Below are 14,565 nucleotides of genomic sequence, written 5' to 3'. Positions count from 1 at the left end.
AGACAATATCCTCAAATATTTTTCTATAGACAATTTTCTCAAAGTTTTAATTCTGATAATGCGAAACACACTGCAAATGTTTGTCAATAATGGACAGATGAGCAATGGAGCACAGGAATCTGGGTGAAATAGAAAGGTTGATGTAACTCTCATGAGCCGAAACAAACCAACAAAACGAAATAGTTTTTTGTCTTAGTTCGTAGCTCCCAACATGCAAAACAAAGAAACAAAGTGAAGTAAAACCAAAGGCGGGAATTAGTATTTCATCAAATTTTGGACTTTATTTCTTTGGATAGAATTCTTACCAATAGTTCTTAACAGGTCAAGTGACAGAAGTGAACAAGAAAGATTTTTACGGATGTAATTTTTACAATATGGCTGATATGAAGACATATTGTCGTTAAGCTATCTTAGTTAACTAATTGAAAGCATTTCGATAACATTTCATATAATAATTCGGGTATTTTTAAGATTGTTCGCGGGGAAAAATAGGGGTTTACGTTCTTGACGTAAACATTACCGCCCCCCTTGCAGTATTACTGTAATAAAAACATTGGAACCATATTATAACGCAAGTACTAGGGTAAAGGTATTTTACGATAATATTAATTCGAATAGGTAAGTTTTGTATGCATAATTACTAACGCTAATTATGAGAAGTATCTTAAAGATACAATATCTTTATTTTCGCTTACAATTAGTTTTAATTCATTTATGTATCTTTTAAGTTTATTTGTTTTTAATTCTTACGAGTTTTTAATTCTTACGATAGAGAAGAATTCTGTATTCATTTGAATTATCTATTATCTATCGGTTTGATTAAAGCAACATGAAGCATAAGTAATAATAGTGAAATGAAAGGATAAAAAGTTATATGGAAAATGTGCCATATATAACTATACCAAAGGAGGTATTTTGAGCAGTAGGTAATCCAGTTCTTATAAAAATGCCTTCTCGAATAATTCTGGAAAAGATATCAACTCCAATCACAATATCCACGGACGACGACTTATGAAAATGTGGGTCGGCCAGCATCAAATGATCATAATGGTTTTTAATGTTATCTGGTAATGATTCCTTCGGTGTAGTTGTGTTGATACGGCTGTGTACCCTTAACGTGGCGTCCAGTTTAAAACCCGAATCGACACAAGACCAAAGCGTGACGGGACATATAGTTTCGTTGTCTAACTCCAAAGTGGTCATATCGAACTGTTTAATGAATTGCTTCGATATGGAACTCATTTTTGATGCAGAATCGAGAAGGCATCTAGCATTATGTTTTCCATCTTTGGTTTGAATTTTCACCATAGCAGTAGGTAACAGTGTTGCAGCATTCTGACGAAGAATGGCGGTGAGAGATGTAGTAGCAGCTTTTTCGTCAAAAGTTGGAATACTAGTAGGAGGTTTTCTAGTACAATTAGTTGTCGACTTGGTGGTAGGTTTCTTTGGCGCAGATCGTGGAGTTCTCCTTTGGACGACCGGAGAAGATAATTTCTGTAATCGGTCGTGCATGTGCAGAAGCGAGTGGTGACCTTTTTGGCAATATCCACAGCCAGTTTTGGTAAAGCAGGAACCTTGTGAGTGGGTATGTGCCAAGCAATTAGGGCAATATCCGTACTTTTTAACGACCTCTTTTCTCTGTGTAATATTCATGTTACGAAAGCGATAACAATATTTGAGAGCATGGATTTTACGACATACTCGGCACACATAAGCAGAATGGGTGGATTTTTTATTTGCCTTGTGAGAGTTCATATTTCTGCAAAATAAATGTAATTAGTGGTGGAAACGGAGATTAATAAAATTACAAAATAAAACTGAGGCTAAAACAAAAAACAAAAGAAAACCTTTGGAAAAAATACAAATAGGACTTAATTGTTTTCGTTAAAGAGGACAACTAGTTTCGTTATGGGCCTTGTGATTGTTCCTCTTTGCGTTAGGATATCTGCAACTCGGACCCTATTATCGCTGCCTTGATAAACTTTTGTAATTCTTCCAAGACGCCAGCAGTTGGGAGGCAGATTTTCATCCCTAACGACGACAAATGTATCAACCGTCAGATTGGCCTCAGGCCACTTCCACTTATTGCGTTTTTGTAACTCCTTGAGATATTCGTTTTTCCATCGAGTACAAAAGTGTTGATGGACTGCTTTGAGACGTTGCCACCTGTTTTGAATGGATAGTGGTGTTTCACGATATTCTGGATCTAAAGGGACTAGTATCGGGGTTCCAATTAAAAAGTGGCCTGGGGTAAGAGCAGTAAGATCACATGGATTTTCAGAACTTGGAGAAAGTGGTCTGGAATTGAGACATGCTTCTATCTTGGTTAATAATGTTTGTAGCTCTTCAAATGTGTATTTCATGCCACCAGCTATTTTCTTAAAATGAAGCTTGAAGCTCTTTACCCCAGCTTCCCATAGGCCACCCATATGGGGTGCTCCTGGTGGGATGAAATGCCAGGTGAGGTTCTGATGAGAATAATTGGCAGTGATAGCAAGATGAGACGTTTGGATGAATTCTTTTGCTAGGACTCGAGAAGCGCCCATGAATGTGGTCCCATTATCCGAATGTAAATGGAGTGGACACCCACGACGTGAAACAAAACGGCTGAAAGCTCCAAGAAAAGCTGGTGTGGATAAATCTGAAGTCCCCTCAAGGTGTATTGCCTTTGTGGAAAAACAGACAAATACTACCACGTAGCCTTTAGAAATGCGGCAAAATCGCCCAGAATAACTTTTGACGTCAAAAGGGCCAGCAAAATCCAGTCCTGTATGAGTGAAAGGTCTGGAAAACTCGCATCTTTCTGGTGGCAATGCGGCCATCAGTTGTTGTTGACATCGTCGTTTGTAAAGTACGCAGATTTTGCAGTGATGGATTGTTGTCTTGATTAAATTTTGTACTTTTGGGATCCAGTACTGGGTGCGAACCAATCGAAGGAGAAGCTGGTTTCCTCCATGAAGTGTAATATCGTGAATAAATTTTATCAAAAGTCTGGAGTATTGGCAACCATATGGAAGTATGATTGGATGCCTTTCACTATAAGTTAAATTGGGGGAGGATTCCAATCTGCCGCAAACTCGCATAAATCCTTCATTGTCGACAAATGGATTTAAATTCAATAGTGGACTTGATTTAGAAATGGATTTCTTAGAATTAAGACATGAATACTCATTTGGGTAGAATGCCTTTTGGCAGACTATTATGAGTTGTTTTCGGGCAAATATGATCTCTGCACTTGTTAAAGCGATACTAGCTTTACAAAAGTTGTCACGGAATTTGGGGTGAGTCCTGTAAAAGAAGCGATATATATAGGAGATGACGCGTAACGCTCGAGAATATGATGAAAAACGCTCTAGGGCATCCTGATAATTCGAAAAATATGAAAAGTGAACCTTTATAAGTCGTTTCTCCAAACAAATATCTTCAGCGTTATGAGATTTGGATTCGGGCCAAGTCGCCATGGGTTTAGACAGCCAATATGGACCTTTCCACCATAATTCGTTTTCCAATAGCTCCAGAGGAGGAAGTCCCCTGCTAGCTATATCAGCAGGATTATGTTCGGTGTCAATATGAAACCATCGTGATGCATTGACTACCTCGATAATCTTAGAAACGCGATTGGCCACGAAGGTATTCCAATAGCATGGTGGTTTGGCCAACCATGCCAAGACAATTGTGGAATCGCACCAGCAATATATGGAATAATTTGGAATTTCAAAATTTGGAATAAGAGCATCAATGATTTCAGCCAAAAGTGTAGCCCCGCATAATTCCAACCTCGGAATTGATATAGTTTTAAGAGGTGCAACTTTTGTTTTGGAAGAAATTAAATTAACATGTATAGAGTCTTGAAAAACAATTCGGATATATATGGCGGCAGCATAAGCCTTCTGAGAGGCATCACAGAATCCGTGGATTTGGACATCACAATCTGGTACAAATTTAATCCATCGTGGAATTTGGATATTGTCTATGTGTTGGCAGTTATCTTTAAAAGATTTCCAAAGCGCTAAAGTTTCAGGTGTGATGACAGCATCCCATTCAGTGCGATCCATCCAAATCTTTTGCATTATAATTTTCGCAGTTATGACGATTGGGGCTAGCCATCCCGCTGGATCAAATAGCCTAGAGATCTGTGAAAGGACTTCACGTTTTGTGTTAAGACAATTTTGTGGAAAAGCAACTGTAGAAAAATAGAAGTGATCGGAGCGCGCATTCCAACGAATGCCTAAAGTCTTTGCAGAACTATGATCATCAAAATCTAAAAAATCTGAATATAGTAAGTCCTCAGTGGGAAGTCCTTCAAGGATCCTTTTTGAATTGGACGTCCATTTCCTCATTGAAAATCCTGCTGATCTCAATGCCGCAATGACTTCGTCCCTCGTTTGAATTGCAGTTGAAATTGTATGTGCTCCCACCAAAGCGTCATCGACGTACATCGAGGATTTAAGGACATTGCTAGCCAAAGGATAAGTGTATTTCACATCATCCGCCAATTGTATCATTGTACGTATTGCCAAATATGGTGCACTATTCACACCAAAAGTAACCGTTTGGAGTTCATAGTCTCGTATCGGACCTTTTGGACATTTACGGTACAAAATACGTTGAAAAGGTGTATGATCCTTATTTACCAAAATCTGCCTATACATTTTTTGTATATCCCCATTAAATACATAACGATAAAAACGCCATTTGAGGATCAAAAGCGTCAAATCATTTTGTAAAGAGGGGCCAATATGGAGTAGATCATTGAGACTGGATCCATTTGAAGAGGCAGCGGATGCATTAAAGACTACTCGAACTTTGGTAGTCGTACTTTCTGGCTTTATGACCGCATGATGCGGTAAATAATAATATGAGCTATCATGCAATGGATTCGGGGCAGAAACTGGGACCATGTGTTTCAATGTGAGATATTCCTCTAGGGTGCTATCATACTCATTTTTAAATTGAGGAATTTTCAAAAGCCTGGATTCATTACGAAAATATTGCGCCATCGCGCTAGCCCTTGAATGGCCCAGATTAATATCTTGAGGATATTCTTCCTTAAATGGAAGAGAAACTATATATCTCCCCTCATCATTCCTTTTAGTTGTACTTTTATATAATTCATCGCAAAATTTATCTGATTGGGACATGAATCGTTTCTGTGGAATGTTCTCCACCTCCCAAAAGCGTGAAATCTCTTTATCTAAAGAGATTTCACAAAAGTATGATACACATGTGGTTTGAGAATAGGGAGTCTCATTATGGACAGGGCCAGTGATTATCCACCCAAATACCGTCTGTTGCGCCATTAGAGACCCACATACACCTAATCTACATCCTTGTAGCATTATCGAGGGCAAAACATCTGCCCCCAGTAATATGTCAATTCTGGAGCTCTCAAAAAGGCCAGGATCAGCTAGTTCGATATCTGGAAAATCTGAAATAGCTATGGAATCGATAGTGCTGGCAGGAAGATTGTTAGAAAGATGTGGAACTACAAGTGCCGTCACACCAATTTCAAAATTCAAGTCCTTATTGGACCGAAGTCTAAAATCACATTCCTTCTGGACGTCAGCAGATATGCTATTGTTCAAACCAGATATTCTGGCTGCAGTCTTTCGAAATGGCAATTTTAGCATATTGAAGAGCCTATCAGAAATAAATGTCCCTTCGGACCCGGAATCTATGAGAGCCCTTGCTTGGTATACGACTCCGTAATGAAGTAAATTTACAATAGCTGTACCAAGAAGGACTCCCCTAGAGTTAGAAGCGAAACAGGTCTGCACCACATTACTTGTTGGGATAGTGGACTGTATCTGTACTTGGGAAGTTTGGGGTGCAACATCTATTCGAGGTCCCGAGGACGTAGAAGGTAATGTATGAGTGGTCACAACTTGAGGATTGGCTTCCTTATGAAGCAGAGTGTTATGGCGCTTTTTACATTTAAAACAAGAGTGTTTACTTTTGCAGTTACGTACACCATGTGCGGCAGAAAAGCAATTCAAACACAAATTCTTACTTTTAATTTCCGTAAGTCGCTGTGTTTGATTCATAGCCATAAAACGAGGACATTTTCTAATCGGATGAAACTCCGTGGGGCACAATTTACATTGAGTTTTATCAACGTTAGTCTGAAAAGCCCTAACTTTTTCGGAAGAAGATTTCGAATTGGATAAGGTCCTCTGTTTAGACAGAACTTGTTTGGGGCTTTCACACCTCCTTACCTCTAAAACAGATTCCAGGGTACGATATCTGTTAGTGAGAAAGACGTTGAGTTCAGACCAAGGGGGGACAGTGGTCTTATCACTCAAAGTTTGCTCCCATAACGTTAAAGTGGACTCGGGTAAACAATTGGAGCAAATAAACACAAAAATGGCATTCCAACTTTCAATATTTGTACCATAGAACTTAAGATTGGAAATGCATGAATTAAGCTCCCTTTGTAATTTCTTCAATGCATCAGCATTCTCGGATTTGATGGGCTGAAGATTAAATAAAGTTTTTAGCTCCTCATTGATAAGTACACGTTTGTTCTCGAAACGTTCACAAAGATTCCGCCAAGCGGAAGCAAAACCATCATTTGTAAGGGGACTTTTTGAGACAATTTCGTGAGCCTCGCCCTTAGTCTTCTGTTTAAGATGAACTAACTTCTCAATCGGACTTAATTTTGTATTCTTGATACAAAGAGCAGTGAATAAGTCACGGAATGTGGGCCAAGACTTATAGTCACTATAAAAAGTCGCCAATTCGAGAGGGGGCAGATTATAGCTACTATTGATATGCGTGACAGACGTTACAGCCGCCGGCACAAGATTCTGAGAATATTCAGTGAGCTTAGTTACACATCTACAATAAGTCGCATATGAAGCTTTGTACTTCATTTTCACTTTCTCAGTGTCACTAGCTTCTTGGCCCTCTTCATCCTCGTCATCTTTACTGCCCTTTCCCTCCGGCTCCTCCTCATTGGCCAATTCAGCCAAGCATTGATCCGACGCCTGACGCAAATGTTCCCATATAGATTGAACTTCACACCTGTGAGTTTCTATTAGACAAATTTTATCGACCGCTAGTTCCTTACCATCTAGAGCGGCCTCAAATTCGACCAAGCTATCAGCCAGTCGTATGAACCTATCTAGGGACATTGCCGCAACTTGGGAAATGAAATAAAATGGAAGGAAATTTACCCGAAGTTTAGGACAAACTCGAATGAATACTACACGAGATTCTGAATGATACACTCAAAAAAAAAAAAAAAAATGCCAGGCACCAAAAGTTTAGCTCAAATCTTATTACCAGCTTTCAAAATTGCAACTAAATCAGCCAATTCTCCAGAGACGTGATATTCGAACCAAATATGTGAGAAATTACACGTATATAAGACTTGTCTTTGCACTTTCAAATAATAAAAATTCGTAATACAAATATACCATAGAATAATTTATTTTGGCGCTATCATCATAAAACGTGGACTCAAATTTTTGTAGGACCAACGCAACTATATTTCGTTTCCTTTTTTTTTTTCGAAAATTCACGAAGTTTCTGATACAGTAGAAAAATATATCACATCAAAAATAAATCCTGGACGAATCTATAGGCCAAATTTCAATATATAGAGATAAAAGATATTACTTAATTATTTCTGGATTTATATTACAAATAAATATACGTGGCAACCCTTTGTATCTTGATTTTCTAAAATATCTCTGTGTCGAGAAACACGTATCTTCATCCAAGTGAAGATGGATATAAAAACAAAAGGCGAAATGTAGGTCAACGAACTTTAGTCTAGTAGAAGAAGAGGAAGAATTGGTCTTATTTTTGTTTTGATCGGCGATTTCTTATTTATAAATTCGAAACCGAGTTTTCTTAGAGTACATGCGAAAAACAAGGAACACAATATGATACTTTTGTAGACTATTAAATTCGCATGTGAAAGACCGAGAGGTTATATGGAGCCGAAGAAGAAGAAGAATTGGTTTACTTTTTGTTTTGATCAATATTTTCTTATTTATTAATGGGAAATCGAGATTTTCAAAAGTATATGCGAAAAACAGAGAACACAATATGCTACTCTAGTAGACTATTGATTTCGCAGGTGAAAGAGGGAGAGGTTAAGTGGAGCTGATATTTCCAACACTGTAAATACCAGCTGTGGATGAGACACTCAAGAGAACGAGAGTGTTGGTGATGGGCAATGGAATCGTACTCAAGAGCATGTGAGAGTAAAATAGATGTGCAGCGTAGTGTTGGCAGCTGTGTAGCACACAAACCGCTATCACAGAAACTGGCATAAATTTATCAAACTGTTCGAAAAAACCAAGAGCACCAATAAACTGGTATCCAATGCATTGGCAAAGAGTGGCTACAACAACAACACAGACTGGTTTTTGAACAGAATGCAATTGATAAATTATGTCTCGTGTTCTTGGGTACACTGGTGTACAAAATTATGTTGGCATCGAAGAATAAAGATTTGTCTTGTCCCAAATTTCGGTAATATTTCAAGATTTTACAATTAGCATCACTCTATATCAAGGGAAACAGTAGTAAATGTATTATTGCTTACTTGCTTTAATTTTCACGGGGTTTTGTATGGTGATGAGCAGGGTTTCCACAGGGAATAATCCAATGGTACGGCAAATGGATTGGTCACAATTAGATGTTCCACAATTTTTCCGCTAAATACTACCAGATTTTGTATGTGGATTGTTGCACACTATACTTTCAATTGAAGTAAACCAATGCTTCAGACCACCAAACAATTTCTTTTTATTTTAAAAATATATTTGGAGTGGCGTATCGTTTTAAATTTTTCCAAAAACTTTATTCACGTGTATTTTATTATTATCTTTTTTTTTTTTTTAGAATATATTTTTGCGATTATTATTTTTTTTTTATTACACTTTAGAAATGTATAAATATCGCAAAAGAATAGACTCTTGACACAAAATCACGTGGAGCTTACAATGAAGACTGGCATAAAAAATCATGTGCAAAACCAACGTACCTGTTTGCTATTGGTAGATCAGGAGATGAAATCTCAGAGAGTAACGGAGGCAATCTGGCTCGAAGTGGACCAAAATGATAATGCGAAACACACTGCAAATGTTTGTCAATAATGGACAGATGAGCAATGGAGCACAGGAATCTGGGTGAAATAGAAAGGTTGATGTAACTCTCATGAGCCGAAACAAACCAACAAAACGAAATAGTTTTTTGTCTTAGTTCGTAGCTCCCAACATGCAAAACAAAGAAACAAAGTGAAGTAAAACCAAAGGCGGGAATTAGTATTTCATCAAATTTTGGACTTTATTTCTTTGGATAGAATTCTTACCAATAGTTCTTAACAGGTCAAGTGACAGAAGTGAACAAGAAAGATTTTTACGGATGTAATTTTTACAATATGGCTGATATGAAGACATATTGTCGTTAAGCTATCTTAGTTAACTAATTGAAAGCATTTCGATAACATTTCATATAATAATTCGGGTATTTTTAAGATTGTTCGCGGGGAAAAATAGGGGTTTACGTTCTTGACGTAAACAAATTCTATAGAAAATTTTCTCAAAATTTCGCATCTATAGAAATTTTGTTAAAATTTAATTTCTATAGATTTTTTTTTTATATTTTATTTCTATAGAAATTTTTTCAAAAACATTTTTTCTATAGAAAATTTTTTCAAAATTTTATTTCTGTAGGAAATTTTTTAAAGATTTTATTTCTATAGATTTTTTTTTTCAAAATTTTATTTCTATAGAATTTTTTTGAAAATTTTATTTCTATAGAAAATTTTGACGAAATTTTATTTCCATGCAAAATTTTACTTCTATAGAAAACTAGCGTAACCCGGTCTTCTTCGCTGCGCCTCCCGAAGCATATTTTCGATAACTTAGTCAACCATATCCTTCGATCTGAAAACAAATTTGAAAAGATTTGAACTCTTTTAGAGAGTAGGGTCAAGGGAAGTCTGGCACAAAAACTGAAGTACTGATTAATTACTTCATGGTTTCCACACACGTGTCCCATACATTTCAAAAAAATCGGACTACTTACTTTTTCGTTTATATACAGAAATTATGCAGATGTAAAACGGAGCGGCTTAACAAAAGTGGGGTAGGGGGTGTTCACTTTCAAAATTTTTTTTAATTGTTCTGTATTCAAATCGTTGGACAATCTTCTACATTTCCTCAACATATCGTCCAACAAATCGGATAAAGTAAAAGTACTTAAAAATTGACCATATTAACATTTGTTAAAGTGTTGGACACGGAGAACATGCCTTTCCAAACATATACCGGAAAGTGAAGCACCCTTGCCAGTCAACTTCATATAAATTTAAGTTTTTTTCTTAAGAAAGTCTGGCAGAAGCCTGCGGAAATATCATAGAATTATCTACCGAGTTCCCATTTATCGACAATCCTCTACTTGCTATTTTCAAAAAATTTGGCAAAAGGCCAAACCCCTTCGTTCGCTTCTTCCCGCAATATGGCCAAAGACCCCATATGTCTAGCTCGTCTCCTTCTGGGTGTTGCAAACATATGCGCTGCGCCTCCCGAAGCATATTTTCGATAACTTAGTCAACCATATCCTTCGATCTGAAAACAAATTTGAAAAGATTTCAACTCTTTTAGAGAGTAGGGTCAAGGGAAGTCTGGCACAAAAACTGAAGTACTGATTAATTACTTCATGGTTTCCACACACGTGTCCCATACATTTCAAAAAAATCGGACTACTTACTTTTTCGTTTATATACAGAAATTATGCAGATGTAAAACGGAGCGGCTTAACAAAAGTGGGGTAGGGGGTGTTCACTTTCAAAAATTTTTTTAATTGTTCTGTATTCAAATCGTTGGACAATCTTCTACATTTCCTCAACATATCGTCCAACAAATCGGATAAAGTAAAAGTACTTAAAAATTGAGCATATTAACATTTGTTAAAGTGTTGGACACGGAGAACATGCCTTTCCAAACATATACCGGAAAGTGAAGCACCCTTGCCAGTCAACTTCATATAAATTTAAGTTTTTTTTCTTAAGAAAGTCTGGCAGAAGCCTGCGGAAATATCATAGAATTATCTACCGAGTTCCCATTTATCGACAATCCTCTACTTGCTATTTTCAAAAAATTTGGCAAAAGGCCAAACCCCTTCGTTCGCTTCTTCCCGCAATATGGCCAAAGACCCCATATGTCTAGCTCGTCTCCTTCTGGGTGTTGCAAACATATGCACTGACTTATAATACCCTGTTCTACAGAGTGTGGTGCAGGGTATAAAAATCGGACAAATGGGAGACCCCCTCCTCGACCAAATATCGCCTGTTCATTGCCTAGACGCCTTCTTTAACCTTCCCCGAAAATTTCAAGCAAATCGGATAATTTTGTTCCAATTTTCAAAAAGTCTGGCAAGGAGGACGTCTCCTTTTCCGTCCAAATATTAAAAAATCAGGTACCCCTAATAAATTCGAAACCGTGTGTTCTCTGTAAATCTCAAGTAAATCAGAGAATTTTAGTTTTTTTTTTACTGTACTTTAACAAAAATCGTATAAAGGGGTGGTCCACCTCGGCGACCAAATATCGAAAAATAAATTAGCGGGTTTTTGTCTAGACATCACCCCTAAACTTCCTTGGAAATTTCACCCAAGTCGGAGAACTTTGTCCCAATTTTGAAAATGTCTGGCAAGGGGATGTCCCCCTCTCCCACCAGATATAAAAAATAAGGTACCCTATTTTCACCACATAATTGCCCTCTACGTCCTCCGAACATTTTGTATGTGAAAAAATAAAATTATTTTATAACAAAAGCAACTGCGATGAATTCCAATTAAAAATTTTTGTAATGTGCGCTGTATGAACAAATGGATTTATCCGTTGAAAAAGTTGAAACTTTTCTTGAATTTTCTTTGCTATAAATCTCGTGGAGCCCCGGACCTTTCCAACGAATGTCAAACCGTGGAAATCGGTTGGTGCGTTCTGGATTTGCTTCAGAGATGGCGGTGTAAAAAAAGGTCTTCACGGGTTTCCGTTGAAACTTTTCTTTACTTTATAGCCCGAGACCTTTCCACCGAAATCAAAATCGTGGAAATCGGTTTGTACGTTCTGGAGTTGGCGGTGTAAAAAAAGGTCTTCACGGTTTTCCGTAGAAACTTTTCTTGAATTTTCTTTGCTATAAACCTCACAGAGCCCGAGACCTTTTCAACGAATGCCAAACCGTGGAAATCGGTTGGTGCGTTCTGGAGTTGCTTCAGAGATGGCGGTGTAAAAAAAGGTCTTCTCGCGTTTCCGTGGAAACTTTTCTTTACTTTATAGCCCGAGACCTTTCCACCGAAATCAAAACCGTGGAAATCGGTTCGTGCGTTTTGGAGTTATTGCGTCAGGAAAGAAAATCCGACTTATTTTTATACATTAGATTTTATTAATTTGATAGCAAATTTTGTCAAAATTTTATTTCTATAGAAATTTTTTGTCAAAATATTCGTGCGTTCTAATGTATAAAAATAAGTCGGATTTCAGGAAAGAAAATCCGGCTTATTTTTATACATTAGATTTTATTAATTTGATAGCAAATTTTGTCAAAATTTTATTTCTGTAGAAAATTTTATTTCTATTTTCCTATTTGTCAAAATATTTATTTCTATTTTATTTAAACATTTTATTTCTATAGAAAATTTTGTCAACATTTTATTACTGTAAAAATTTTCTCAAAAATTTATTTCTATAGAATATTTTATCAAAATTTTACATCTATATAAATTTTGTTATAATTTAATTTCAATAGAATTTGTTTTTTAATATTTTATTTCTATAGAACATTTTGTCAAAATTTTTTTCTATAGAAAATTTTATCAAAATTTTATTTCTCTAGAAATTTTTTCAAAATATTATTTTAATAGAAAAATTTTCAACATTTTATTTCTATAGAAAACTTTCTCAAAAATTTGTTTTTATAAAATGTTATTTCTATAGAAAATTTTTCAAAATATTATTTTAATAAAAAAATTTTCAAAATTTTATTTCTATAGAAAACTTTCTCAAAAGTTTGTTTCTATCAAATTTTATTTCTATAGAAAAATTTATTTCCATAGAAAATTTTACTTGTATAGAAAATTTTATTTTTATAGAAAAGGCTCTCAAAATTTTATTCCTGTAGAAAATTTTGTCAAAAATTTTGTCAAAAATTTTTATAACATTGGAAAATGTTATAAAAATTTTATTTCTATAGAAAAATGTCAAAATATTTATTTCTATAAAAGTGTTGTCAAAATTTTATTTCCATATAAATTTTTGTCTAAATTTTATTTCTATGAAAAATGTTATAAATATTTTATTTCTAAGGAAAATTTTCTCAAAATTGTATTTCTGTAGAAAATTTTCTCAAAAATTTATTTCTATAGAAAATTTTATCAAAATGTTATTTCTATGGAAAATTTTCTCTAAATTTTATTTCTGTAGAAAATTTTGTCAAGATTTTATTTCTATAGAAAATTTTGTCAAGATTTTATTTCTATAGAAAATGTTATCACGATTTTATTTCTATAGAAAATGTACTCAAAATTTTATTTCTATGGAAAATTTGGGAAGTACCTTACTCTTTGATGGATATGTATATTTTACAAAATCTACCAAAACAGCAAGAATTCTACCGATCTACCAATATAGCCATCCGTGAATATGACCTCATTTACCGAAAATGTGCCATACATGTAACTCTGGTTCGTTTTTTTCGATAGCGTTCGGTTTTTAGCCAAAAAAAATATATTTTGTACCTAATTTCATGAAAACCGGTTAATAATTCCAACCTGAATTTTGCTAACAACAATTATATGGATAGACGGACAGACGGATCGCATATTCTATGGGCGCTAAAACCACAATTTTCAGTAGGCACATTTTCTTCTAGATCAAAGTTATACAAAGTTATATAGCTACTATGTGGTTTAGGGTTAAAAAAAAAACAATCAAGGTCATTAAGCTGTAAAGCAACAATATGGAGCACTTTGGCCAAAACAAAAAAACACCGAAAAGCAAACATGTAAAACGGAAGTTAAGGACAAATAGGCTGGAACGCCCACACCTTATTTATGTTTCACCATTTAACCTTGTAGCACTTGAAAACAACACAAAAGGTATGCCAAAAGTTTCAATAGAAAAAGAAAATTCATGAAAGGGAAATCACGGCTAACAAAGGAATTTGAACTGCTTTTAGCCATTGCCAACAGGTCGTGGATTTGCTATAGCATGTAGTGTATTTGGTTTAAGTTTCCATTCGTATTCGTTTTTTGTTGTGAATTTGCTTCAAGTTTCGAAATATTTACCCTTATTTCCTATTTACTGTGGTCGTAACACTCAGTAAGACGTACGTACGTAAGGCGAGGCTGAGGGTGCTGTGGGAATGGTTGTAAGGGATGATTTATTTTTTTCAGGTTTTTCTTTTTGGTTTCTTTATTTTGGTTTTAAACTTTAACGGAAACAGTGATTTCATCGTATGCCAAAGGTAGACTAGGGCAAGGATATTTTCGGCCGCTGCACAAAATGCACCAAAATCCTTTTAACTTAGGCAGATAGATGTCTTATCTCC

At 35.6% G+C, this 14,565-nt stretch overlaps 1 protein-coding gene across 1 annotated transcript; it reads right to left on the bottom strand.

Moving 5' to 3' along the window:
* Positions 1-1,871: 1,871 nt before the first annotated feature.
* On the bottom strand, positions 1,872-11,754 carry LOC142224519 (uncharacterized). The gene is made up of 4 exons (XM_075294300.1): positions 11,628-11,754; positions 8,138-8,371; positions 7,285-7,383; positions 1,872-7,216 (listed from the first exon to the last, which is right to left on the bottom strand). Exons 1-4 carry the CDS (start codon positions 11,752-11,754, stop codon positions 1,872-1,874), a joined length of 5,805 nt encoding a protein of 1,934 aa, XP_075150415.1.
* Positions 11,755-14,565: the final 2,811 nt, after the last annotated feature.

This window comes from Haematobia irritans, chromosome 2 (genome assembly GCF_050003625.1).
Source record: "Haematobia irritans isolate KBUSLIRL chromosome 2, ASM5000362v1, whole genome shotgun sequence".
NCBI lineage: Eukaryota > Metazoa > Arthropoda > Insecta > Diptera > Muscidae > Haematobia > Haematobia irritans.
The sequence above is the reverse complement of the archived record's forward strand: the minus strand, read 5'-3'. Positions and strand labels throughout refer to the sequence as shown.